Raw genomic sequence first — 26569 nt, 5'->3', positions numbered from 1 at the left:
AATTGACTGTATATTTGTGGGCGAACGCGGCAGCCAATTGCGCACAGCAATGTCCCACAAACAGTCGTAGATTGAAAATGACCAATTTATTATTGTTTTTGGTTTTGGAGGGATTATTATTAGGCTCTGTGTGGAGTAAGGAAACTTGCCCAAGGTTTCGCCCTCTGCCTGGAATTGAACTCAGGTCTCTCACTTGCAAAGCGAGTGCTCTAACCACTGAGCTACAGGACTCCACAACATTTGCATGGTTTGACATTCCAAATTGCACTCGTCCCTGTAGCGCAGGTTATACCATACAATACAAAACTACATTTGCAAAGGGCCATTCACGTCGGGAAGACATTCCAAGTCGCTGGATTATTATTTCTCACACACACACACACACACATACCCCACCATACTATGAAGCAACCTCCCATGTTCACAGTTCTTGCTGAGTTTACAGGACTGCATGGAGTCCTGTAGCTCAGTGGTTAGAGCGCTCGCCTCGCAAGCGAGAGGACCCGGGTTCGGTTCCCGGGCAGGGCAACACCTTAGGCAGGTTTCCTGACTCCACACGGCCTTTGTTTAGCCAACAATAAGTTGGAACCCGGTCGTTAGTCGATTGGTGGATCGCTTTCCGGGGATAATAAACCCTCCAAAAAAAAATGTTGGTCACTCAATCCACGACTGTTTGTGGGACACTGCTGTACGCAATTGCCCACAAAATACACAGTCAATCCACTTTACAGTGTACCCTGCGAAGCGCACTGAGACGACGTGATAAGGCGGGATATCAGTTGCAAGAATTTTTATGATTGTTATAAAACCCTTTTGATTCATTTTGCCGGAGTGTTCTCCTGTACAACCTACCGTTCTGCTCGTGGCTCTCAGTCGTGCTCCGCACCGACCGCCCTTTCGCAGGAGCGAGAGTTGAACTGAATGAAACTCCTCACTTAAGAGATCACAAGCTCCAACTCCTCGAGCGCACAGTTAGAGGAGATTCTCCACACTGAACAACGCAGCAAAGCAGAGCACGCAATTTCAGTTTGTTACGCAACGGGAGGCCTTGAAACAAAGGACAGCTTTGTTTGTCTCGCTGTCTAAACTTTCTAAACCCATGTAACCCGGCCACGCCACTCCACGCCAGGGTACGATCTCTCTCTCCCACTTGTCCTCGAAAAAGTTACTCGTCCAAGTGAAGAACTCCATTCTTTCCCAGCTCTGGTTTGGCCTCAAGTTGCTTTGCAGGATTTACCGCGAAGTGCAGTGACTGTGTGTTCTGCCGGCGAAACCCCGGCAGAAAATCCAGCGGCGCAGCAGCGTGCCACAAACAGCCCGCGAAGCGAGTGAGCGATTGTATCCAAGGGGATTGTCGGCCAGGACACCGAGAGAGAGAGGGGGGAAAAAAATCCATTCGCTTTTCCAAATCCCACGCCGCGGCGGGATCTTTAACGTCCACCCGAACGGGCAGACGGGACCCGCGGTTCAAAGTATCATCTGAAGAACGGTATCTCAAACAACGAGGTACACCCTCTCCTCCCCCCCCCCCACACACACACGCACTCGCACGCGCGCACCCCCACCCTACCCCCAGCATCGCGCTGGAGAGTCAGCCTGGACTACGAGCTCAAAGTGTCACGACGTGGGGTGTTTGTAACACACGAAAAACCTTCCGACTCAGAAGCGCGACCACTGCCGACTGACATCTGGGAAAACCGCGGACAATTGGAGTTGAGTGGGAGGATTCCCTGTCCCCAGTGACACACTGACAAGTGAAACCAACCTATAAATTGGCAGCTGTTGCAATTGGAAGATGCGGATCGAGTTACGAACGAGGGTGGGGGGGGTGGGTGTTTGGTTCCCGCGATTAGCTACAGTTTCATCTCTTCCCCAACCTTTCCGGCCAGGTGTCAGCTGCTATTCCCGGAACCTGGATTACGCTCGGATGCGCGGGATCGCTGACGAGAACGGAGCTTATCTGATGGCGGACATGGCACACATCAGCGGGCTGGTGGCAGCCGGGCTGGTGCCCTCGCCCTTCGAGCACTGCCACGTGGTGTCCACCACCACACACAAGACCCTCCGTGGCTGCCGGGCTGGCATGATCTTCTACCGCAGAGGTGAGCAATAATAATAATAATCCTGGCGTTTGATACAGCGCCTTATCACGTCGTTGAGATGTCTCAAAGCGCTTCTCAGTACATAGTCTAAAGTGGAGTGACTGTGTATTTTGTGGACAGTCCCACAAACAGTCGTAGATTGAGTGACCCAATCTTTTTTGGGTGGGGGAGGGAGGGGAGATTATGACACCCGGAAACGATCCGCCAATCGACTAGGTAAACGGAGACGTGTGGATTAAAGCAATCCCACCCGGGAATCGAACCCGGGTCCTCTTGCTTCGCAAGGCGAGCGCTCTAACGACTACAGGACTCCACGAGGATGACTCCCAGGAGCTTTCAAGAGGGTAACGAGACAGATATCTAACCAGGAGTAAACACAAGCGATGCGGGAAGGGAAGTGAGACAGAGTGGGATCGCTCGTACACAGAGCCTAATGGGTGAAATGCCTCCTCTGTGTGTGAACGTCTGTGGTTCTGTAGTTTGCTCTGAGACATCACAGCGATTGACTCGACCTCACTCTATCACTTGCTCTCTCTCTCTCTTTCTCTGCATCTTGCTCCCGTTTCTGACCCTCACAGTTGTTGTATAACGTGTCCCTTCTGTTGCCTTCCCCCCTTTCCTCCCCCGCCCCCCGCAGGAGTCCAGAGCGTCGACCAGAAAACGGGCAAGGAGACGATGTACAACCTGGAGGGTCCGATCAACCAGTCCGTGTTCCCCGGGCTGCAGGGTGGGCCGCACAACCACGCCATCGCAGGTAACCTCTCCCACCGTCTCCGCACGGTCTTCACACAGCCTCCCCGCACACTGACCAGCAGGGTCCTCATTCCCGGTCACATCAGGGGCCGGGACCTCAGTTGACCTCAGGATCCTAGACAAGAGAGGACAAAAAAACATCCTGTCCTCTCTCTTTGCCCACTCGCATGTCTCTGGGCGCAACAGCTTGGATCCACCCAGGTTTTGTGCTATCGTAAGAACTTAAGAACGTAAAAATAGCATAGAAGGGTGTGGTGGGAGGGGGTGAGGAATGGGTGAGGACTCGCGTGGCGTATAAACACCGGCACGGACTGGTTGGGTCGAGTGGCCTGTTTCCGTGCTGCACAGTCGGGGTCAGTGACTGCGGTGCCCTGTGAGCAGTGGAGCTGATGATGTTCACTGTGGCTGAGATGTGGTCAATGGCCAGTTGAGCAAGGTGCCAACTGCCCCCACCTCCCCCCACCTCCCCCCCCTCCCCGCAGTGCCTGGTCTGCTGCTCCGAATCCCGTTGAGGAGCCCCCAGAAGAGAGGAGGAGGAAAAGAAATTATGCTCTTAGCTGCTCAGCTTAGTTCTCCTAAAGCCCTCCACGGCTTTGCTCCTCCCTATCTCTGTGACCTGCTAACTCCATGTAGACCCGTCCGCTCCCTCCGCTCAGTGGGCTCCGGCCTGCTCCCAACATTGGCAGTCGGGCCTTCAGCCTCTCTGCCCGTTTGGAACTCCATCCCACAGTCCCTTCGCCTCCCTCCCTCGCCTCCTTCAAGGCCCATCTGAAGACCCTCCTCATCAACTGCACCTTCGATTACCCTCCTACCCCGACCCTCCCTGCCCTCCACCCCTCCCGATCCAAACCCCCAGCTCGGGTCCAAACCCTCGACAGACCAGTGGCTTGGGACATCCTCTGGACATGAAATGCGGTGTGCCAATGTAGTTTGTTGTTGTCGTTTCTGCCCCGACAGGAGTGGCCGTAGCTCTGAAGCAGGCGATGACCCCGGAGTTCTGCGTCTATCAGGAGCAGGTGGTGGCCAACTGCAGGGCTCTGGCCGCGGCTCTGATGGACCTGGGGTATCATGTTGTCAGCGGTGAGATCGCTGGGCGCCAGTCAGCAACCGCGCTCCCCTACACAACACACGCTCGCCCGGCTTCACAGCCAGTCAACTCCTGTGCAGCGCTTTCACATGTCCTTTCACGTCACCTCAGAGGCCGGGGTATAATAATAATAATATAAATTAATAAAGTGTGGTGACTGTGTATTTTGTGAGCGAAACGCAGCAGCGTCCCACAAACATGGGACCAGATATGGATTGAGCGACCGGATATATTTTAGAGCGGGGGAGGGATTATTACTGCAGGAAAGCGATCCGCTGATCGACTAACAACCGGGTTCCCGCTCATTGCTGGGCAAACAGAGGCGTGTGCGTGGAGTCAGGAAACTTGCCTAAGGTTTCTTTCGCCCCGATTGGGAATCGAACCTGGGTCCTCTCGCTCGTGAGGCGAGGGCTCTGACCACTGAGCTACACGGCTGGTGATGATGCTGAGACTGTGACGAGAGGCACATCGATGGGGGCTTCACTCTGTCGCTGTCTTGCTCTCGGCAGGGGGCTCGGACAATCACATGATCCTGGTTGACCTTCGCAACCGGGGCACGGATGGGGGCCGGGCTGACAAGGTGCTGGAGCTGTGCGCCATCGCCTGCAACAAGAACACCTGCCCAGGTAACACGGGGTGGGTGGGGGGGGAGAGGGGCTGGTCGGGGGAGGAGTGTAGGGTGTAGGGGGCTGGGGGAGGGGGTGTGAGGCATGGGTGGGGGGGGGTGGAAGCACTGCCTTGTTGGGATGCCTCGTCTGTCTGTGTCCTGTTCACGTGAACGTTATAAAGACGCCTTGCGGCAGCGCTGTTGGGGACGGGAAGGGAGATTCTCTCTCTCTCTCTCTCTCCCCCGGGGTCCCCCGGCTTTGACTCCCTTCACTTCCTGCTCTTGAGGCGAGCGGTGATCTGCTGTGTTTGACAGGTGACAAGAGTGCCCTGCGTCCCAGTGGCCTGCGCTTCGGGACCCCCGCCCTGACCTCCAGGGGCTTCCTGGAGGAGGATTTCCGAAAGGTGGCGGCTTTTATTCACCAAGGTAACGAGGGGTGGGGTGGGGGGGCTCTCGGAGCTCACACGGTGCAGGTTGACGCTCCAGCACAGCGCTGTGTGGGGGGGGGGGGGTGCAAGGCGTTGGTGGGAGGGGGAAGAGAGGACGTGGGGAGAGGGGGGGAGGGGTGCCGCCTTGTCGGAAATACCGTCCCCCAAGTAAAATGAGTCGCTTTCTTCAAGGCTATTGGTAGCGCATTCGCCTACAAAAACACACAGTCACTACACGTCACAGGGAATCCTGCGAAGCACTTTGAGACATTTACGTTTCAAGATGAAAAATGGTCTCCAAGGCTGAGACTGGGTGAAATTTTGTATCCCCCACCCCCATTGCTGAAGCTGTCATCCCCCCCTCTCCCCCCACCCTGTCCATCTGTCCTGCAGGTATCGAGTTGACGCTGGATATTCAGAGGGAGGTGGGCATCAAAGCCCCTCTGCGGGAGTTCAAGGAGAGGCTGCTGAGCGATGAGGCGTTCCAGAGCCGAATCAGGAAAATTCGTCGGGAAGTGGAGAGCTTTGCCGCGACGTTCCCGATCCCAGGGCTGCCCGACCTGTAACAGCCCTTCATCCCGGGCCACTTCACTGAGCTTCCTCACCGGGAGCCCAGCCCCAACTCTCCCCAACCCACCCCAGTCCAACCCCTAGCTCAGCCCCAACCCACCCCAGCATCCAGCCCCGCCCCCAACCCAGCGCTGGCTACAATCTCCACAGTTACTGTGGGCCTGATTCTATTCTTCTGTGTCAGCGCTCTGAGATGCTACCCTGCGTGGAGAGCGCTAGATAAGTGCAAGTTGTTGTTGTGTCAGGGCCCCTTCTTCCTCCATCCCTCCCATCCTCCCTCCGTCCGTCCATCCATCCGTCTGTCCCACCCGAGGTCAAATGTCATGTTGCTGTTACTGAAGCTTTATCTCAATCCTCTCTCGCCCCCTCTCATACCCCATCTCTCACTCCCTCACTTTCCCCCTCTCTCCTCTCTTCCCCTCGTTCCCCCCCCCCCCCCCCCCCTGTTCCCACTCCCACTCTCCTTGTGCTGTTTCTCTGTGTGCTCTGCTCACCATCCACCCTCTGCAGTGGCGGTGGTGGAGGAGGAACATCTCATTGATGAGGACGTGTTAATCCGTCCCACAAAATGACTTTTTCATGAGCCATTAGATATTTTTGATCCAATTTGCTTTAAAATTATGAAATAAAGAGAAACAAAAATGAAATGGATCAGTCTCTCTCGCTCTCTCTCACGTCTCGTGCCAATAATTGTCGGGATTAATCCTCATATTATCGCGTGAGGACAGAATTTGGCCTCTTCAACCACACATGTGATCACATCCTCCCCCTCCCTACCACTTTCATCCCAACCCTTGCTTGGTGACCGGGAGTTCTGTAGCTCAGTGGTTAGAACACTCGCCTCGCAAGCGAGAGGACCCGGGTTCAATTCCCAGGCAGGTGAAACATCGGGCAAGTTTCCTTACTCCACACCCACCCCTCTGTTGATCTCGTAGTCAGTAGGAACCCAGTTGTTAGTCAATTGGCGGATTGCTTTCTGGGGGTAATAAGCCCTTCAGTTCTTTTAAAAAAAGTAATAATTTGGTTACTCAATCCACGACTGTTTGTGGGACGCTGCTGTGGCAATTGGCTGCCGTGTTTCACCCACAAAATATAGTCAATTCATTTTACAGTATATTTTGTGAAGCGCTTTGAGACGTCTCAACCATGCGATCAGGAGCTATATCAAATGCGAGGATGATTATTATTATTATAAAGTTTTGTGGCTCCTGTTGAGCGACACTTTAGTGTTATGTTCTCAGTAACACGGGTCTTGTACATTAGTTTGTTTCGAAAAGGCAAACCGGGGGCAGTGTCTGAAATAGTTTCCGTTCCGTTTATCGTGATATTATTCAATGCAGCTGCCAGATCGCCCGACCTGCACACGGTGTTCACATGTGTAATGACAAACCGTGGTATCTGCGGTCCCACTGTGTCCTCCAGTGGCGATGAACGTGTAAAACATGTTGAGTGATCATAGCCTCACTCGCTCCCTCCAGTGGTAATTTCCATGTAAAATGTGTAATAATAAAAATAAAAACAGAAGTCGCTGGGTTAAAATATCAGGAAAGTGAGTTCACGTATCAGGTCGATGACCTTTCATCTTTCCTCTCTCCACTGAGTGTTCCCAGGAACTTCTGGGGTTTTATTTATTTCAGATTTCCAGCGACTGCAGTATTTTACTTTTTACGTAATAATAAGTCTTAATTTTCCAGATTCCCGGTGCGGGTTTGGGTTGCGGCCTGAGTATTTGTGTGCTTGTTCCGCACAAGTCGGACGCAAATTCTTAACTGTATCGCGTCCTCCCGACTTGAAAGGCGCTTTACAAATGTAATTTTGTTGTTGTTGTCTTTCCTGTTCTTCCCTCGGCCTGGGCTGAACTGTAATGATATCTGGGACTGTCTGGCTCAGTAGAGAACGTCACATCTGTATTTTATTCCCGTCCCCTGCTGAGTGGGAGTGTCAGAAGGCAGATCTGGTCCACAAGTGTCCTTTATTTTTAAATGCGGCTGTGTTGGTGTCCATATTATGGTATTTAATGAACACTGAGTGAGCCCTGGCCGGCGGAGGGCGCCACAGTACATTAATTTCACTGTCTCGGGCGCCACAATGGCACTTTACTGCCCACCACTGGGGCCCTGAGAATGTGGTGATGGTGGGACCGTCTTCCCTTTAAACCGCTGCGGTGATGGTGCAATCGGGGGTTTTGCCCCGGCGAGTCCTGGCGATGAGGCCAGGCTGGCCTGCGCTGTGCCCTGGAGTTTTGTGGACCCGCCTGGCTCAGGAACCGGACCGCAGACCGTCACAGAGGGCGGACTCGATTGCGACATTAAGTTGCCAAACACGTCACCTTGAAACCAGTTCAGTTCCAAGGAGACCCCACTCCTCTCATCTTCCCCCACCCCCCCACGCATTTTTTTGCAGTAAAGACATCAGACAGTAACGCGGGGGCCAGAGGGCAGGGTGAACGCTGTTTGCTAGAAATTTATTGCTTTCTTTTTTTAATAAAATCAACAGAGAAAAACTACCGACTAAAACAAACAATCGCATTTTGTGCATAAAAAGATCGATAAAGATATGAGAGACCACTCAGAAACTGTTTACACCGAGACTCGAGAATGGAAGGGGAGGAAGTGAGGGGGTGGGAGGGGAGAGAGAGAGAGAGTCCCTAAAACAGGAGAGAGAGAGAGAGACATGGGACAAGACTGCCCGAGGCTGTCTGCAGTGGACCGGGTTGGGGGTGGGGAAGGGAGAAAAACAGAGAAAATTAACTCCTGAATTTAAGCGGTAGATTCCAGTAAAGTTCTGCCGTCCTGGCTCTGTTCACTTGGAGGTTTAGTCCAATTAATATTAATAATAAGAACCTTTGCATTTGATACAGCGCCTCATCACGTCGTTGATACGTCTCAAAGCGCTTCACAGAATATACTGTAAAGTGGATTATGTATTTTGTGGGTGAAACGTGGCAGTCAATTGCACACAGTAGGGTCCCACAAAGTCGTGGATTGAGTGACCTAACCTTCCCTCCGCGCCCCCCACTCCCCTCCCGCCTCCATCCCAATCCACTCCATCTTGCGCCATTACTCCCAGCTCAAGTGGAGTCGGAACCCATTCTGAAGCACCACTGAGCGAGTCCTCCCACTCTGCCTTCCAACATAGTGCCACCTGCTGCACCAAGGGTGAAATCACCGTTTGCCACACCAGCCATGGTCTGGCATCCATCTGTGCCAAAACGTGGTAAACATACAAACTTTCAGTACAGTAGAAGGCTGTTCGGTCTGCTCTCTCCTCCTCTCTGGCCTTTTCTTTCCCTCCCTCTCCCACGCGGCCCTGTTTTTACTAATTCCACTTTCCCGTTGTGACCCTTTAGCCCTCAAAACCTGGGAATGGGGGGGTGGTGGATGGGAGTTGAGCGACAGGATGGGGTGGGTGTGTGGGTGGAGGGCAGGGTGACAGAGGGCGTGGGTGGGGAAGAGGGGGGAGGGTGACAGCCATGTGTTTGCGGTCAGCTCCAAACTCTTAAGAGACGACCGGAGGGTTCATTCCTTCCAGGCCTTAGTTGGAAGCCAAGACCCAGAGGTGTGATAGGTCGACGTGTCATCCTTGACCACACTCCTGGCGACAAAGCGAGCAAGAGACCTTTTCTGGGAGGGGCTGTTGGTACCTGCTAAGAATCTCCTATTTCCTTCCCTGTTAAACACTGGGAGCTCGCTTGGTGCTCTGTCTGATAGACATCCCACCCAGAATCAGAATTAGAGGAGATGGTCTCGGGTGGAGTAACTGGCATCAATAGGCAAAGAGCCTCCTGTAATGGCTACGGTTCGAAAGCCAATCCTACAGGAATGGCATCGCAGAGTACTTACGTACGTCAGGTTACTGTCCTCTTGTCCACAGTTGACAGGCCAATGGTGCACATTATAAAGAGCAATCCTGGATCAAGTTAGCAAAATAATCCCCCCCCTTAACCCCCTCCGCGCCCCCCCCCCCACACACACACATCCCTTCCCTCTTGATACACTTTTGCATCATAACATGAACATACCCCCCTCTCATACACACACACACACACACACACACAACGCATCCAGTCTGTAACAGTAGGTTGCCCTGTGAGACCAGGGCTGGGAGTCTAACGCAGGTGAAAGTCTGTGGGAACTCGCTGCTGTATCCGGTCCATGTAATGTGGCAGCGGATTCTCTTTGATGTATTTCTGCAGGTACCAGCACGTCAGGTGAGCCCGAAGGTCCTCCTCAACCACAAAGTCCAGGGCCGCCTAGAGTGTGCGTGAGAGACAGTGAGAGAAAGGGAGGAAAGCGAGTTAGGAGGCCAATCGACCAGAGATCACTTCTGTTTGGTTACTGAGGTTTGTGTGTGTGTGTGTGTGTGTGTGGGGGGGGGGGGGGGGGGGAGGCGGGCTCTCTTATTAATAATAATACCAATAATAATCCTCACATTTGATACCACGCCTTTCTCATTGGTGAGACATCTAGTAAAGTAATAATAATAGTTGCATTTGATACAGCGCCTTATCACATCATTGAGCCGTCTCAAAGCGCTTCACATAATACATTGTAAAGTGGAGTGACTGTGTATTTTGTAGGCGAATCGCGGCAGCCAATTGCGCACAGGAGTGTCCCACAAACACCTATGGATTGAGCGACCAATTTTTTTTTAAGGGATTATTACCTTTGGAAAGCAATCCGCCAATTGCCTAACAACTGAGTTCCTACTTACTGGCAGGTAAACAGAGGCGTGCGGAGTAAGGAAACTTGCCTAAGGTTTTGCCCCGCCCGGGAATTGAATCCGGGTCCTCTCGCTTGAGAGGCGAGCGCTCTAACCACTGCACTGTGCGTCTCCATGTTTTCTGTCTGTGTTGGGATGCCCTGTGTGACCCAGTCTTGGAAGTTCTATTTATATCCACAATGAACCTGATCCAACACTATTCATATCAGGATTTTGCTTTCCTTTGCAAACATGTATTAGGGTGCAACAGGCCATTAACCCTTCCAGCACCGGGCACCAGCTCTGTAACAAGGTCAAATATCTAAGACTCAGCCTAACCCTTTCCAGTCAATGAGAAGTAGTTGTTTACGGGTTTTTTTTTAAAAAAAATAAACTTCTCCCAGGTTAGCAGAGCAGCCAATTTGTGCCCCAAACGTTTTGGCCAGGGTTCCTTAAAGGGAAATGGACTTGGCTTATTAACCCCGGAAAGCTATCCGCCGATCAACTAACAACTGTGTCCCTACTTACTGCTGGGTAAACAGAGGCTTATGGAGTAAGGAAACTCGCCTAAGGTTTTACCTACCCTGCCTGGGAATCAAACCCAAGTCGACTGACTAGGCTATGGGACAGTGAATGTGGTCGCAACATTGTGCGTTCTGTTTGCAGCACCCAACCCACCCACCCACGCACCCATTTCCCCTTTAGGAATCTTACCTGAAAGAATGACTAAGCTGTTGCAACAAGCAGGCACAGACATCTATCTCTCTGCACCCGCTTCCCACCCCCCCACCCTCCCCCCAAAACAAAACAAGTTCTTCTTGTTACATTTCACAATTCTCTGGCCCTGTGCCTTCACCAGCCCACGGTGTTTCTGTGTCTCTGCCAGTCTTGTCAGTCATTCGACGATTTTTGGACGGACGGGGGTGTGAGCGTACTGAAAGACTGAGGCCTGAGAGGACTTTTAACCATTTGATTACCGTGCTCTGGCTCTTTGTGTGAAATGTTCTCTCCACGTGAAAGGTGCTATATAAATGTAAATCTGAATTGTGTTACTCAGTTATTAATAATAATCCTTGCGAGCGCACTAACCACTAAGCTACGTGACTCCCATAGATAATTATTTGGGGAGGACAAGTTTGAGGGCTATGAGGAGAGCGCGGGGGAATGGGATTGATTTGGAAGCTCTTTTCAAAGAGCCGAAACAGACACAATGGGCCGAATGGCCTCTTTCTGTGCTGTATAATTCTATGATGACGACTCCAAAATGACTGCATCACTACAGAAGCTTCGCGCTGTGTCTGTGCCCATCTCTGGTGTACCTTGGCCATCAGTTTGGCGATTCCTCTCCCTCTGTAGGCGTCTGGAACCTCCGTGTGTTGCAGGTCCACTGTTTTCTTTCCCACATACTCGTACAGCAGCACTGCTCGTTCATGGGAGCCTGAGAGACAAAGGGAAACGGATCACACTCTAAACCACATTGTATTTACTTATCCTCCAAACACAACTATACGCAACTGAGGATTGGCGCAAATAGGGTGCAAGTGCTCCGGGACGCTAACCTGCATGAAGGGCGCTATATAAATGCAAGTTATTGTTGTTGTTGCTGCAGGCAATTGGCTAATGGTTTATAGAATTGGTTTCACGCATTTACAAGCGAGATGCCCTTTTGTCTTCCCTCGTTAGAGGAAATGAGAACAGTGAGGACCTTACAGATCCAAGCCAGGAACCTCCAACTCACCTTGGAGCTGCCCTCCTAGCGCTGGTCAACAGGATTCTCGCCGAGTCACACACTGCAATTAGTAACCTATGCCATGTTATCTGGTTAGACTCCAGCAGTTATCCCAAACACACACTTTGCAGTGCCTCAAGCCTAATACTTTCCAGAATTAGGTAAGCAGGGTGCGTCCCTCCAAGGAGAGAGCGAGAGAAAGAGCGCATTCCATTCCAAGAATCCATCTCTGGAATTTTCATGTGTAGGTGGAATACATGGAATCTCAAGTCGGTTTAGTTTGGATACTCTTAAGCATAGTGATGGGTTTCCGCATATGTTTGGTTTAACGTCTCATCTGAAGGACATAACCTCTGGCATTTCAACACCCTCACCCCCAACACTGGAGAGTCACTTTAAACCTCTGGTAATGACTGCTTGCTTGTCGGGGGGGAACAGAGAAGGAATGGGCCAGACTGACTGACTTGCTCTAACCTTATAGTAGGACAGCTTATCCCAGACTATTCTCCAACCTGTGGAAACGTTCCAAACCTGTGGTGAACCTCAGCTTTCACGAGGGTGTTTTGACCTCTGACAGTTGAGATCTTTTTAAACATACCTTTTTTTGTTAATTTATACCCAAACGGGAAATAAGTCGCCTATTTATAGACTCCCCTCAGGCAGGCCCCAGCTTTCTGGGTAAATATCGTTGAAACATAGAACTTTACTGCACAGGAAGGCATTTTTTTTGCCCATCGTGCCTGTGCCAGCTCTCTAAATAAATGACTTGGTCTTGGGTATCGAATGCAAAATTTTAAAGTTTGCAGATGACACAAAACTTGGGAATGTAGTAAACAGTCAGGAGGATGGTAACAGACTGCAGGAGGACATAGACAGATTGGTGAAATGGGCAGACACATGGCGGATGAAGTTCAATGAAGAGACATGTGAAGTGATGCATTTTGAGAGGAAGAATGAAAGGCAATATACACTAAACGGTAGAGTATGAAAGAAGGTTTAGCAAAGAGACCTGAGGGTTCACATACACAGGTTTTTGAAGGTGGCAAGACAGGTTGTTAGAGCTATTGAAAAAGCATATGGGATCCTTGGATTTATAAATAGAGGCATAGAGTACAAAAACAAGGATGTTCTGCTGTACCTCTATAAGTCACTGGTTAGGTCTCAGCTGGGATACTGCGTGCAATTCTGGGCACCACACTTTAGGAAGGATATCAAGGCTTTGACTACGGTGCAGAGGAGATTTACCAGAATGGAACCAGGGATGAGGAAATTTAGTTATGTGGAGAGACGAGAGAAGCTGGGATTGTTCTCCTTAGAGCAGAGAAGGTTAAGGGGAGATTTAATAGAGGTGTTCAAAATGATGAGGGGTTTTGATAAGAGTAGATAGGGAGAAACTGTCTCCACTAGCGGGTGGGTCGGTAACCAGAGGACATAGATTCAACGTAATTGGCAAAAGAACCAGAGGGGAGATGAGAAGAAATGTTTTGACACAGAGAGTTGTTACGGCCTGGAATGCACTGCCTGAAAGGGTGTTGGAAACAGATTCAATAACCACTTTCACAAGGAATTTGGATATGTACTTGAAAAGGAAAGAATTGCAAGGCTATGGGGTAAGAGCAGGGAGTAGGACTAGTTGGATAGCTCTTTCAAAGAGCCAGCACAGGTACAATGGGCCGAATGTCCTTCTTCAGTGCTGTAAGCTTCTAGCAAAACCTGTTACAGATTCTGCACCAACCACTGTTTTTGCTCCACCATTCCATGCCCTAATTAACTTAATAACATTCACCCACAAAATACAGTCAATCTACTTTGCAATATATTCTGTGAAGTGCTTTAAGGAGTCTCAATGACGTGATAAGGAGCTATATCAAATGCAAAGATTATTATTATTCGGTACAATGCTTTTCACATCAGGAGGATATCTCAAAACCTTTCAAGGGATGTACTGTAAAGTGTAATAACTGTATTTTGTGGACAAACATGGGTCTGTGTGTGTTTTTTTAACGTCTTTTGGTAATGATCTTAATTTGATGCTCTCCAGTTACTGACTCACTGTCAATATCAAGACTTCACAAAATATCTGAGCACCTTCATCAGGTTTCCATTCAACCTTCTCTAGTTCTAGTGAAATAAGAGAGTTTCTCCCAGTGAACCTGGCCAACAATCTCCCAAATAAAACTGGTCACTCACTTCTCAGCTGTTTGTGTTCCAAATTGGCTGCCTCGTTCACCTACAAAATGCATAGTCGCTACACTTTCTACAGTAAACTCCTGCGAAGCGCTTTGAGATCTCTCGTCGAAGTGATAAGGGTCCATAGCACGTGCAAGGAATATGCAGTGCTATGATTTGCTGATAGCTTCCACAGTTTAGGGATGCAATGAGCACTACAATTGGTGTCAGTGTCCCAGGACTGAGGGGGAAAGGAAGAATGCTAAGCATTATTCACTGACTCTCTTACAGGATGGTGTTGTGTGGGAGCGTTGGTTGCAGCCTGGATTGATGCCCCATCGGCTGCCGACACTCGCTGGCATCAAAATGATTCAGCCTTGCGTTTGTATAGTGTCAAGTCAAAGTGCTCCAAAGGGACTTGCTGTCGAGTACAGTGACTGTATTTGTGGGCGGATGCTGTAGCCCGCAGCAAGATCCCATCAATTTTCAAGACTGTTGGCAGGAACACTGGAGGTAAACTCCCTTCTCTTTACAACTTGTGTCGTGTAACATCCACCTGAACAGGCAGATGTCTTAAGTCTTAGTTTAATGTCTCATGTGAAGGAGGACGGCAAGGCAACTCTTCCCCCAACTGGACAGTCAGCAGTCCTGTAGCGTATTGGTTAGCATGCTCGCCTTGCAAGCGAGAGGACCCAGGTTCGATTCCCGGGCTGGGAGAAAACTTAGCAAGTTTCCTTACTCCACACGCCTCTGTTTACCTAGCATTAAGTAGGAACCCGGTTGTTAGTTGATTGGCGGATCACTTTCTGGTTGTAATCATTTCCCACTCCTCCAAAGAAAAATTTGGTCACTCAATCCATGACTGTTTGTGGGACACTGCTGTGCGCAATTGGCTGTTGCTTTTTCCCAACAATATATATAGTCAATCCACTTTACAATATATTCCGTGAAGCGTTTTGAGACATCTCAATGACGTGATAAGGCACCATATCAAATGCAAGTATTATTAATTATTACTATTATCATAAGCCTAGTGCAGAGTGGAAACTCTCTTCTGAGCTCAGGGTTAAGGCCACATTGCTGTATAGAATAGAAGCCTAAGCTGCTGGGAGCGAAGACTGAAAAATAATCCATTCCCCAGACTTCCCTTAACAACCTAAAGGACATACTTCACAAACTCATCCATGGATGTAAACCCAACCAGCCCAGCCCAGCCCACTAAGCCATTCTCCAGTGACTTAAATCTCATTCGTTAAATTGGGAATTCAATCCAGTTTATTATCAACGCCTGAATTAAATTTAAAAAGTTCCCTAAAACTAGGAGGAGGTTGCAATGCACTCAAAATGGCTGCCTCTCTAAGTGACCACTACTAATTCATTTAAAAAAAAAGTCTGATGTACTTTCACATCATCGTGGAAACAATGAAAAGTTTTCCTATGTCCCCCAAGGAGTGTGGAGTGGCGTCTCACTGTATGACAAAATCGCAAGCATGACTCTGTTAGATTAATTTTCCGGAGTGTACTTTTCTGACTAGACCTGACCTTCTGTGTATGTGTTTGTATGTGTCCGTTTCAGGAGGGTTATATGTGCATTTCACACTCTCTCACGTGTGTGTGTGTGTGTGTCGCTCTCTGTCAAACTATGTGCCGCTGCGTGTATCTCACTCTCTCTTACGTGTGTCGTTCTCTCAGGGGTCTGAGTGTGTCGGTGTGTGTCTTTCACTCGCTTCGCGTGAGGGGGAGGGTTGTCTCACTCTATCGGGCGTGTATCTCACTTTCACAGCTGTGTGTGTGATCTCTCACTCTCGGCTCTGTGCGCTTACGTCTTTCAATCTCTTGGCTGTGTGTGTGTGTGTGTGTCTCTCTCTCTCTCTCTCTTGGCTGCGTGTGAACGCACGTATGTCTATGAGTGTCTCTCAGTTGTGTGAGTGTGTATGTCTCACTCTGCCACCGCCAGCAGGGGAGTTGAGCGCACATTTCTTAGCAGCGACTGGGAGCTATTTTTGACATCTCCAGCTGTCTTGAAATTCCTGCAGTCAGCCCCCGGTTCACAAAACACCAGAGTCTGTACTCTTCAAGGAAATATGGAACACAATCAGTTTATCAAGACATTGTTGAAAGGAGCGGCGAGGGGGTGGGGGATGCAGAGAGATAGAGAGAGATGGGGGGGGGGGGGGGGGGGGAGAGGAGAGGAGAAAAGAGACCTTTAAATTATTAGGCTAGTTCCAAGACAAAATAGGGAGCGTGGGGATTATTCTCTGGAAAACAAATTCAGGAATGTGAGTCACTTTGAGGAAAGCAGATTTCTTTCCTGTCCCTTTGCCTCTCCGATGTCCATTGTGTGGTGCCTTTGTCACGTGGCTATTTTAACCTTTGAGGTCAACTTGCCCCGAGAGAGAGAGAGAGAGAGAGAGAGAGAGAGAGAGAAAGTGGTGGCGGTTGGGGGGTGATTGAGTGTAGTACATCTAATCTTTTATCAGAGGGTGCTTACAGGAAACACACTGGCTTGGCTCGCATGCAATGAGAGTCTCTCTCGTACGAAAGCACACCAATGGGCACCAAGATTATAGCATTTGCATGTGGCGTACCTGTTTCATCATTGAAACGTCTCCAAGTGTTTCTCAGAATTGCTGCAGTCATCGTGTGTCGTGCAGGTGTACACGGCAGCTGCTTTGCACCCAGTAAGGTTCCACGAGCGAAGCGACTGACCAAGTTACGTGGCAGTCTCTCCTTTTGAAAAGGGACTTCGCGAAACGCAAGGCATTTAATTATAATAATCTTTGTGTTCGATTACAGCGCCTTATCACATCGCTAAGACGTCTCAAAGCGCTCCAGAGAATATATCGTCAAGTGGGCTGATCGTAATTTGGGGCAAAACCCGGCAGCCAATTGCGCACAGCAGTGGCCCGCAAACAGTTTTGAATTGAGTGAACAGATTATGAATTCATTTTTCAGGGCTCTAAAAGACGCAGCTCTCCAGACGTTCCCTCATGTGAGACGCAATGCTCTCGCTATCCTCCCCTCGTCGCTGGTTGTTTTGTAAACACTATGTAACGTGGCAACATTGCAAGGCTGGTTCTGAGTGTGGAAACTGGGGGTCCCACGTTTCAAACAGGATCCTTATAAGACGGTGGGTTCTGTGGACTCACTCTCAACTCACGCTGCTTCTCAGACCGGATTTCTCAGTGGGTACCTCACTCCAGGGTCCTGGGAGGAATTCCCACTCGCGTAATAATAATACTTGCATTTGATATAAAGCCTTATCACGTCACTGAGAGGTATCAAAGCACTTCACAGAATAAACTATAATGTGAATTGACTGTATATTTTGTGGGCAAAGTGCGGTAGCCATTTGCGTACAGCAGTGTCCTAGAAATATTCATGGATTGAGTGACCAAATTATTATTGGCATAATTGAATGTTCAATTAATCCTTGCATTTGATATGGGACCGTAACATGTCTTTGAGACGTCTCAAAGCGTTTCACAGAATATACTGTAAAGTGAATGGACTGTATATTTTGTGGGGGAAACATGGCATCCAATTGCGCACAGCAACGTCCCACAAACAGCCGTGGATTGAGTGACCAAATCATTATTTTTGTGAAGAGGTTATCACCCCTGGACCTTCCCTGCTCCAAGGAGAACAATCCTAACTTCTTTCGTCTCTCCATTTAACTCAAGTCCCTCATTCCTGGTACCATCCTGGTAAATCACCTTTGCACCCTCTCCAAAGCCTTCGCATCCTTCCTTTGTTGTGGTGCCCAGAACTGAACACAGTCTCCAGCTGAGGGCTAACCAGCGTTTTATCAAGGTTCATTATAACCTCCTGACTTTTGTATTCTACGCCCCTATTTGTAAAGCCAGAGTTGAGTTGGCTGAAGTTGAGCCACATCCAGCGCCTTAGGATGCCCTCCCGACCTGAAAGGCGCTTTACTAATGTCATTTTGTTGTTGTTGTAGTTCAGTTTTGGGAGGGGTGGAGCGGAGGGGTCTGCAGTTCGCTCCATCCATGCTGTGTAATGAATCCAGCCAGCTGTGGAAAGCATAGTATTTTCCTGGCTTTTCAACAAGCACTCCAGACAAGAAGGCTAAGCTATCCACAGAGCAAAGCACCAGAGATTATTGGCTGTAAATCACTCAGTGGTATCCATTATCTCGGTCACTCCAACTGCTCAGCGAGTTGTTCCCCTGATTTTTAACCTGTAAAGTCCCAGGATAGCAGCCCCATTGCTATTCTTCACCAAAAGTAAACAAAAAACACACACAAGACACCGTTCAGCTTGGCACGAACCAAGCCAAGGGGAAAGTGTATTTAACCCATAGTGCCTTTAAATACTTTTGTTTTTGTTGAGCAGATACCGAATCAAACGAAGACTGTCCTTTAAATAATCCTCATCAGCAGCTGGAGGAGTCGTGCGTGTGGTTCCAAGTTTGGAAGGAACACAGTTCCTGATTCCCCCACCACCATCAATGGGTTAACAAGATTCCAGTGCAAGGATCATAATTGTTTGAGGACAACTCTCTCCCCCCACCACCCCCAGAGAGAGAGGGAGAGATGGGGGAGGGAAAGGCAGGATGGATTTACTTTGCTGCTAAAAAGATTTTTATCACACACCAACCAAAATAAGATATCTGATTTGGTTTTTTTCGAAAAGCTCTTCTTTTTTTAAAAAAAAAGACAGAGGGAGAGAAAGGATTGCAGAAAAGCTTCCTTTAAAATACTGTAATCCTCCCCAAACAGATGAAAACAAAAGGCAGTGAGAGCTAGAAAGAGGATCTCTCTATCTGTCTATGTCTATTTATGTCTCTCTCTCTCGATTTATTTATCTCTCCGTCTCCCTCCCTCTGTGTCTCCCTCCCTCTCTCTCTCTCCCTCTCTGTGTCTCCCTCCCTCCCTCTCTGTGTCTCCCTCCCTCCCTCCCTCTCTGTGTCTCCCTCCCTCCCTCCCTCTCTGTGTCTCCCTCCCTCCCTCCCTCTCTGTGTCTCCCTCCCTCCCTCTCTGTGTCTCACTCCCTCCCTCTCTGTGTCTCACTCCCTCCCTCTCTGTGTCTCACTCCCTCCCTCTCTGTGTCTCCCTCTCTCCCTCTGTGTGTCTCCCACCCTCCCTCTCTCCCTCTGTGTGTCTCCCTCCCTCTCTCCCTGTGTGTCTCCCTCCCTCCCTCCCTCTCTCCCTCTGTGTGTCTCCCTCCCTCCCTCTCTCCTTCTCTCTGTGTCTCACTCCCCCCCTCTCTCCCTCCCTCTGTGTGTCTCCCCCCTCCCTCTCTCTGTGTCTCCCTCCCCCCTCCCTCCCTCTCTGTGTCTCCCTCCCTCCCTCCCTCCCTCCCCCTCTGTGTCTCCCTCCCTCCCTCTCTCCCTCTGTGTGTCTCCCTCCCTCCCTCTCTCCTTCTCTCTGTGTCTCCCTCCCCCCTCCCTCTGTGTCTCCCCCCCCTCGCCTCCTCACTCTCCCTCCCTTTGTGTGTCCCCCCCCCTCCCCCTCTGTGTCTCCCCCCCCCCTCCCTCCCTCCCTCTTACCGTTCAACCGGACCTGAAACTGTCGCCTCTTGCGATCGTGTTCCACTTTGATGGGGCAGTTATTCTCGTCCTGGACCGGGATAGCGTTAGATTCGGCCATCGCTCTCCCTCCCGGATCAGCCTGGGACGAACCGAGCTCGGCCACAAGATCGCCTGGTGGTGATGATGGCGGTGGTGATGATGGTGATGATGATGATGATGGTGGTGGTGGGGGGGGGAGGGGGGGAGAGAAAAGGGGTGTAATCCCGGGGTTCAGGATTTCATGGTCGGACGGGAAGAGGCGCTTTGAGCGGAGACACAAACATGTCACAGGAAATCAGCTGTGACGCCACGTGCCCCACCTCAGCCAATCACACGGCCGGACCCCGCGGGCACGCGCTGCAGCCCCGCCCCCCCCCCGCGCTGCAGCCCCGCCCCCCGCGCGCGGCCCCGCCCCCGCGCTGCAGCCCCGCCCCCCGCGCGCGGCCCCGCCCCCCGCGCTGCAGTCCCGCCCCCCGCGCGGCCCCGCGCTCCTTAAAGGGACAGAAACACCAACAACAACACCACCACCACAACAACAACACCACCACAACAACAACAACAACAACAACAACACCACAGCCACAACAACAACAACACCAACAACAACACCACCACAGCCACAACAACAACAACACCACAGCCACAACACCACCATCACCAACAACAACACCACCACAGCCACAACAACAACAACACCAAACACCACAAAACCACCAACAACAACAACAACAACCACCACGACACCACCACAACAACAACAACACCACCACCAACAACAACACCCACCACAACACCACAACAACAACACCACCACAGCCACAACAACAACAACACCACCACCACAAAACCACCACCAACAACAACAACACCCACCACAACACACACAACAACACCACCACCACAACAACAACAACACCAACAACAACACCACCACAGCCACAACAACAACAACACCACAGCCACAACACCACCATCACCAACAACAACACCACCACAGCCACAACAACAACAACACCAACACCACCACAAAACCACCACCAACAACAACAACAACCACCACGACACCACCACAACAACAACAAACACCACCAACAACAACACCCACAACACACAACAACAACACCACCACAGCCACAACAACAACAACACCACCACCACAAAACCACCACCAACAACAACAACAACCACCACAACACCACCACAACAACAACAACACCACAGCCACAACAACAACACCACCACAGCCACAACAACACCACCACAGCCACAACAACAACAACACCAACAACAACAACCACAACACCACCACAGCCACAACAACAACACCACAACAGCCACAACACCACCACAACAACAACACCAACAACAACCACCACAACACCACCACAAGAACAACACCACCACAGCCACAACGACAACAGCAACAACACCAACAACAACCACCACAACAACACCACCACCACCACCAACAACAACACAGCCACAACACCACCACCACAGCCACAACAGCAACACCACCACAGCCACAACACCACCGCCACAGCCACAACAACAACACCACCACAGCCAGAACAACAACAACAACACCAACAACAACAACCACCACAACAACACCACCACCACCAACAACAACAACAACACAGCCACAACACCACCACCACAGCACAACAACAACACCACCACAGCCACACCACCACCGCCACAGCCACAACAACACCACCACCACAGCCAGAACAACAACAACACCACCAACAACAACCACCACAACAACACCACCACCACCAACAACAACAACAACAACAACACCACCACAAAACCACCACCACCAACAACAACAACCACCACGACACCACCACAACAACAACAACACCACCACCAACAACAACACCCACCACAACACCACAACAACAACACCACCACAGCCACAACAACAACAACAACAACAACCACCACAACACCACCACAACAACAACAACACCACAGCCACAACAACAACACCACCACAGCCACAACAACACCACCACAGCCACAACAACAACAACACCAACAACAACAACCACAACACCACCACAGCCACAACAACAACACCACAACAGCCACAACACCACCAAACAACAACACCAACAACAACCACCACAACACCACCACAAGAACAACACCACCACAGCCACAACGACAACAGCAACAACACCAACAACAACCACACAACAACACCACCAACCACCACCAACAACAACACAGCCACAACACCACCACCACAGCCACAACAGCAACACCACCACAGCCACAACACCACCGCCACAGCCACAACAACAACACCACCACAGCCAGAACAACAACAACAACACCAACAACAACAACCACCACAACAACACCACCACCACCAACAACAACAACAACACAGCCACAACACCACCACCACAGCCACAACAACAACACCACCACAGCCACACCACCACCGCCACAGCCACAACAACAACACCACCACAGCCAGAACAACAACAACACCAACAACAACAACCACCACAACAACACCACCACCACCAACAACAACAACAACACAGCCACAACACCACCACCACAGCCACAACACCACCGCCACAGCCACAACAACAACACCACCACAGCCACAACACCACCACCACAGTCACAACAAGAACACCACCACAGCCAGAACAACAACACCAACACCAACACCACAGCCACAACAACAACACAGCCACCACAGCCACAACAACAACAACACAGCCACAACAAAACAACACCGGCTCAGCCACAGCCAGAACAACGACAACAACAACAACACCACTGGCTCAGCCAGGACCACCACCACCACAACAACAACACTACCACCGGCTCAGCCAGGACCACAACAACAACAACCACCACCACTGGCTCAGCCAGGACCACCACCACCACAACAACAACACTACCACTGGCTCAGCCAGGACCACAACAACAACAACATTGGCTCAGCCAGGACCACAACAACAATACCAAAACCACCATTGGCTCAGCCAGGACCACCACCACAACAACAACAACAACAACAGGCACTGGCTCAGCCAGGACCACCACCACCACAACAACAACAACAACAGGCACTGGCTCAGCCAGGACCACCACCACAACAACACAACAACAACAACTGGCTCAGCCAGGGCTAACAACAACAACAAAATTACATTTATAGAGCGCCTTTCACGTCGGGAGGACGTCCCACGCTCTGAAAGGCGCTCTATAAATGTAACAACACGCAACGGCAACACACAACACAACAACTTGCATTTATACAGTGAACTTTGTGTGTGTGTGGGGGGAGGGGGCAGTATCTCAGAAAGTTTAACAGTGTGGGGGAAGGGGAGGGAGGGGAATGGGGGGGGGGGAATGGGGGGGGGGAAGGGAGGGGGGGGGAATGGGGGGGGGAAGGGAGGGAGGGGAATGGGGGGAGAGAGGAGAGTGGGAGGGCAGAGGAGAGGGAGTGGGGGAAGGGCATTTTCAATCCACGACTGTTTGTGGGATACTGCTGTCGCATTTCGCCCACAAATATATAGTCAATTCACTTTACAGTATATTCTATGAAGCGCTTTGAAACGTCTCGAAGATGTGAAAAGCCCAATATCAAATGCAAGGATTATTATTATTAATGACAGTATCCTGTAGCTATATATTGAAGACTTTCTAACCAATATAAGATACATGTCTTTCTAACCAATATACCTTGCTAACCAACATAAGAAAAAGCCTGAATCAATTTGACTGTAGAGTATTTGTGTATATAATAAGAATAATTCTTGTATTTGATATAGCGTTTTATCACATCTTCGAGACATCTCATTGCGCTTCACAGAATATACTATAAAGTAAATTGACTGTATATTTTGTGGAAGAAACGTGGCAGCCAATTGCACACAGCAGTATCCTGGAAACATTCGTGGATTGAAGGGCCAAATTATTATTGGCATAATTGAATGTATGATTATAACAATAATAATCCTTGCATTTGATATAGTGGAGTCCTGTAGCTCAGTGGTAAGAGCACTCGCTTTGCAAGTGAGAGACCTGAGTTCAATTCCAGGCAGAGGGCGAAACCTTGGGCAAGTTTCCTTACTCCACACAGAGCCTAATAATAATCCCTCCAAAACCCAAAACAATAATAAATTGGTCATTTTCAATCTACGACTGTTTGTGGGACATTGCTGTGCGCAATTGGCTGCCGCGTTCGCCCACAAATATACAGTCAATTCACTTTACAGTCTATTCTGTGAAGCGCTTTGGGACGTCCTCCCGACGTGAAAAGCGCTATATCAAATGCAAGGATTATTATTATTATTATTATTATAGTGACTTATCACACCTTCTAGACATCTCAAAGCGCTTCATAGGATATACTGTACAGTGAATTGACTGTATATTTTGTGGGCAAAATGGGGCAGCCAATTGCACACAGCAGCGTCCCACAAACAGTCATGGATTGCGTGACTAAATATTATTTTTAGAAAATGTTTTGAAGGAATTATTACCACCGGAAAAGCGATCCTCCACTTGACTAACAACTGGGTTTCTACTTACTGCTAAACAGAGGTGTGTGCAAGGGGAAACTTGCCCAATGTTTCGCCCTGCCGGAAATCGAACCCAGGTCTCTTGCTGGCAAGGCGTATGCTCTAACCACTGAGCTACAGGACTCTACAATTTTCTATTGAATGTTGTTACATAGGCAACCCCAGGTTGGTCAAAAATCCTCTCCCCCACCGCCCCATTGACTTATACCTGTACAAGTTCTGCACAACCAAAGAAAAACAATCGAAAGAAATAGCTTTGCATGGCTGGAATTAGTGGCTCACTCACATTCAACAGCTGCCACCAGTAGTGAATACGATGGACAGTGCTTACCTGTGAAGCGCTTTAGAAGTTTCCAAGTTATAGGCGTTCTATCGAGTGGAAAATTATAGTAATATCCTGTAAGAATATTACGAAAAGGTCGTAAAAGCATAATAAATTCTGAGGAGTACTAGAGAATGCTCGTGGTAGGAGGGTGTTACAATAATTCTCGTTGTCCTTCCTTCAACATACGAAGCAACATACTCTTTCACGTTGATTTAACTGCGATAGGAAGCTCAGATTAGGCTGAATCTGCACCCTCCAACACTCTGTTATATGAGACTCATGCCACTGACTACAAACACGTGACTAGTGCTGTTGCACTCACTGACTTGTACTGGACTTTGTTTCATAGAACATTGATAGCAAATGCCATACACTGTACACAAAGCAAGGGCACTTTAATTCTGCGCCAATCTGAGGAATCAACGTATTTAGTCTATAAACCAGAAAACCTTGTGAAAGGTTTGTCTGTTTTGATTGTCAGAGAAGGTTCTGGATAGGATGGGGTGGGGGGTTGGGTTGAGGGGGGAGAAGAGGAGCAAAGAGGTGCATCTGTTCTCTCTACCTTTATTTCTGTGCCCTGTGCTCACCGGTGCCCATAAAGAGGGGCAGAAATAACTATTCCATGAACTCTTGGGGGAGAGGAGTTTTGTGTTTTGTTTACATCATTTGCAGGCCATTCGCCAAGGGAGAGCAGGTGCCTCACCCCCCAATATTTTGCTAAAAATACCCTATATTTTATTTAGGCTTGATTACGCCAACTCCCTGCTTGTCAGCCTTACCAACTTTTCCCTCCACAAGCTGCAAATCATCCAGAACTCTGCAGTTTGTGTCCTCTCCTGCACCAGGCTCTCACCACCCCCACCCGCGTCAGGCTCCACTGGCCCACCATCTCCCAGAGGATAGAATTCAAAATCCTCGTCCTAGCCTTCAAGGCCCTCCGTGGCCTTGTTACTTCCTATCTCTGTGACCCAAATCAACCTGTCCGCTCCCTCAGCTCAGCAGCCTGCTCCATGTCCCCTGCCCGGCCTGCCACATCATCAGCAGTCAGGCCTTCAGTCTCTCTGACCCCACCTTTTGGGACTCTATCCCAGTCCCTGCGCCTTGCTCCCTCCCTTGCCTCCTTCAAGCCATGTCTCAAGACCCTCCTCTTCAACCGCACCTTTGGCCACCCTCATACCTCTCCCTGCTCTGCTGATCCCAATCCACTGCTCGGGTCCAAATCCCTGACTGTCCAATGGCTTGGGACATTCTCCCGACGTGAAGGCGCTAAACAAATGTAATTTGTTGTTGTATTATATTGCTGCCTCTGCACCCTGATTGATAACTTCTTGGATAAGACATTAGTGGTAAAATTAGCTCAAGAGGAGGGGAACTCTTCCAATTAAAATTGTGCAGAATTCGGGGGTTGGGAGGAGTTGGCCACCACTGATTGGAATCCAGCCTGAACAGATGTGATGGAGATATTTCTCTCATTTTCTTTTGGCAGTTAGGATCAAAGTGTAATTTGTTTTGGGGGTATTTCAGTTCCTTAGTTATGGGCCCGAGTCTGTGTTTATCTATAAAAACAAAACCACCAACATATTGTCCGTCAGTCTCTGGCAGGTCATCAGCACAGCCAGCGTGATAAAGAGAAATGGAATTGTGGGGCAGTAGGATTGGTGCTGGTTAGATCAGAGGGAGCATTATTCTGCCTTTGCCCTGTGTCAGACGTGACCTCTGAAAGTGATTGATGTTGACAATGGAGGCCAGAAAGTGGAAACTTGTTCCATTCCTCAGCACAGACATAATTCACTTTGAGAAGCACACACACACACACACAGTGATAAAAATAGTTTTTTTTTAAAAAATGCAATGGAAATTCAAGTCTGAAACTTTTACAGTTTACAAGACTTTCTATTTCAACAACCACAACTGGCATTTATATAATGCCCTTCACGCAGGGTAAAGTCTCAGAGGGATTAGAACAGTGCAGTCACTGGAGCTTAACCATTCAGTGACTCCAA

The 26569-nt window shown here is 49.7% G+C and overlaps 3 protein-coding genes across 3 annotated transcripts in view; 1 reads left to right on the top strand and 2 right to left on the bottom strand.

Moving 5' to 3' along the window:
* Window positions 1–1304, bottom strand: part of shmt1 (serine hydroxymethyltransferase 1 (soluble)) — a 9831-nt gene extending 8527 nt beyond the window's left edge. The window contains exon 1 of the mRNA XM_042341153.1: window positions 853–1304. The gene's annotated coding sequence lies outside the window, so the exon portion shown is untranslated. The remainder of the gene's footprint in view (window positions 1–852) is intronic.
* Window positions 1305–1795: 491 nt separating this feature from the next.
* LOC121848071 (serine hydroxymethyltransferase, cytosolic-like) lies at window positions 1796–5635 on the top strand. Its single transcript, XM_042341152.1, has 6 exons — window positions 1796–2102; window positions 2740–2856; window positions 3813–3935; window positions 4452–4568; window positions 4865–4975; window positions 5371–5635. The coding sequence occupies exons 1-6, from the start codon at window positions 1796–1798 to the stop codon at window positions 5541–5543; spliced, it is 948 nt and encodes a 315-aa protein (XP_042197086.1). The 3' UTR covers window positions 5544–5635.
* A 2349-nt stretch (window positions 5636–7984) lies between these two features.
* On the bottom strand, window positions 7985–24856 carry natd1. Its single transcript, XM_042341202.1, has 4 exons — window positions 24573–24856; window positions 19659–19811; window positions 11568–11686; window positions 7985–9799 (listed from the first exon to the last, which is right to left on the bottom strand). The coding sequence occupies exons 1-4, from the start codon at window positions 24670–24672 to the stop codon at window positions 9656–9658; spliced, it is 516 nt and encodes a 171-aa protein (XP_042197136.1). The 5' UTR covers window positions 24673–24856; the 3' UTR covers window positions 7985–9655.
* Window positions 24857–26569: the final 1713 nt, after the last annotated feature.

Source organism: Callorhinchus milii, unplaced genomic scaffold (assembly GCF_018977255.1).
Source record: "Callorhinchus milii isolate IMCB2004 unplaced genomic scaffold, IMCB_Cmil_1.0 Scaffold16, whole genome shotgun sequence".
Classification (NCBI taxonomy): domain Eukaryota; kingdom Metazoa; phylum Chordata; class Chondrichthyes; order Chimaeriformes; family Callorhinchidae; genus Callorhinchus; species Callorhinchus milii.
The sequence above is the reverse complement of the archived record's forward strand: the minus strand, read 5'-3'. Positions and strand labels throughout refer to the sequence as shown.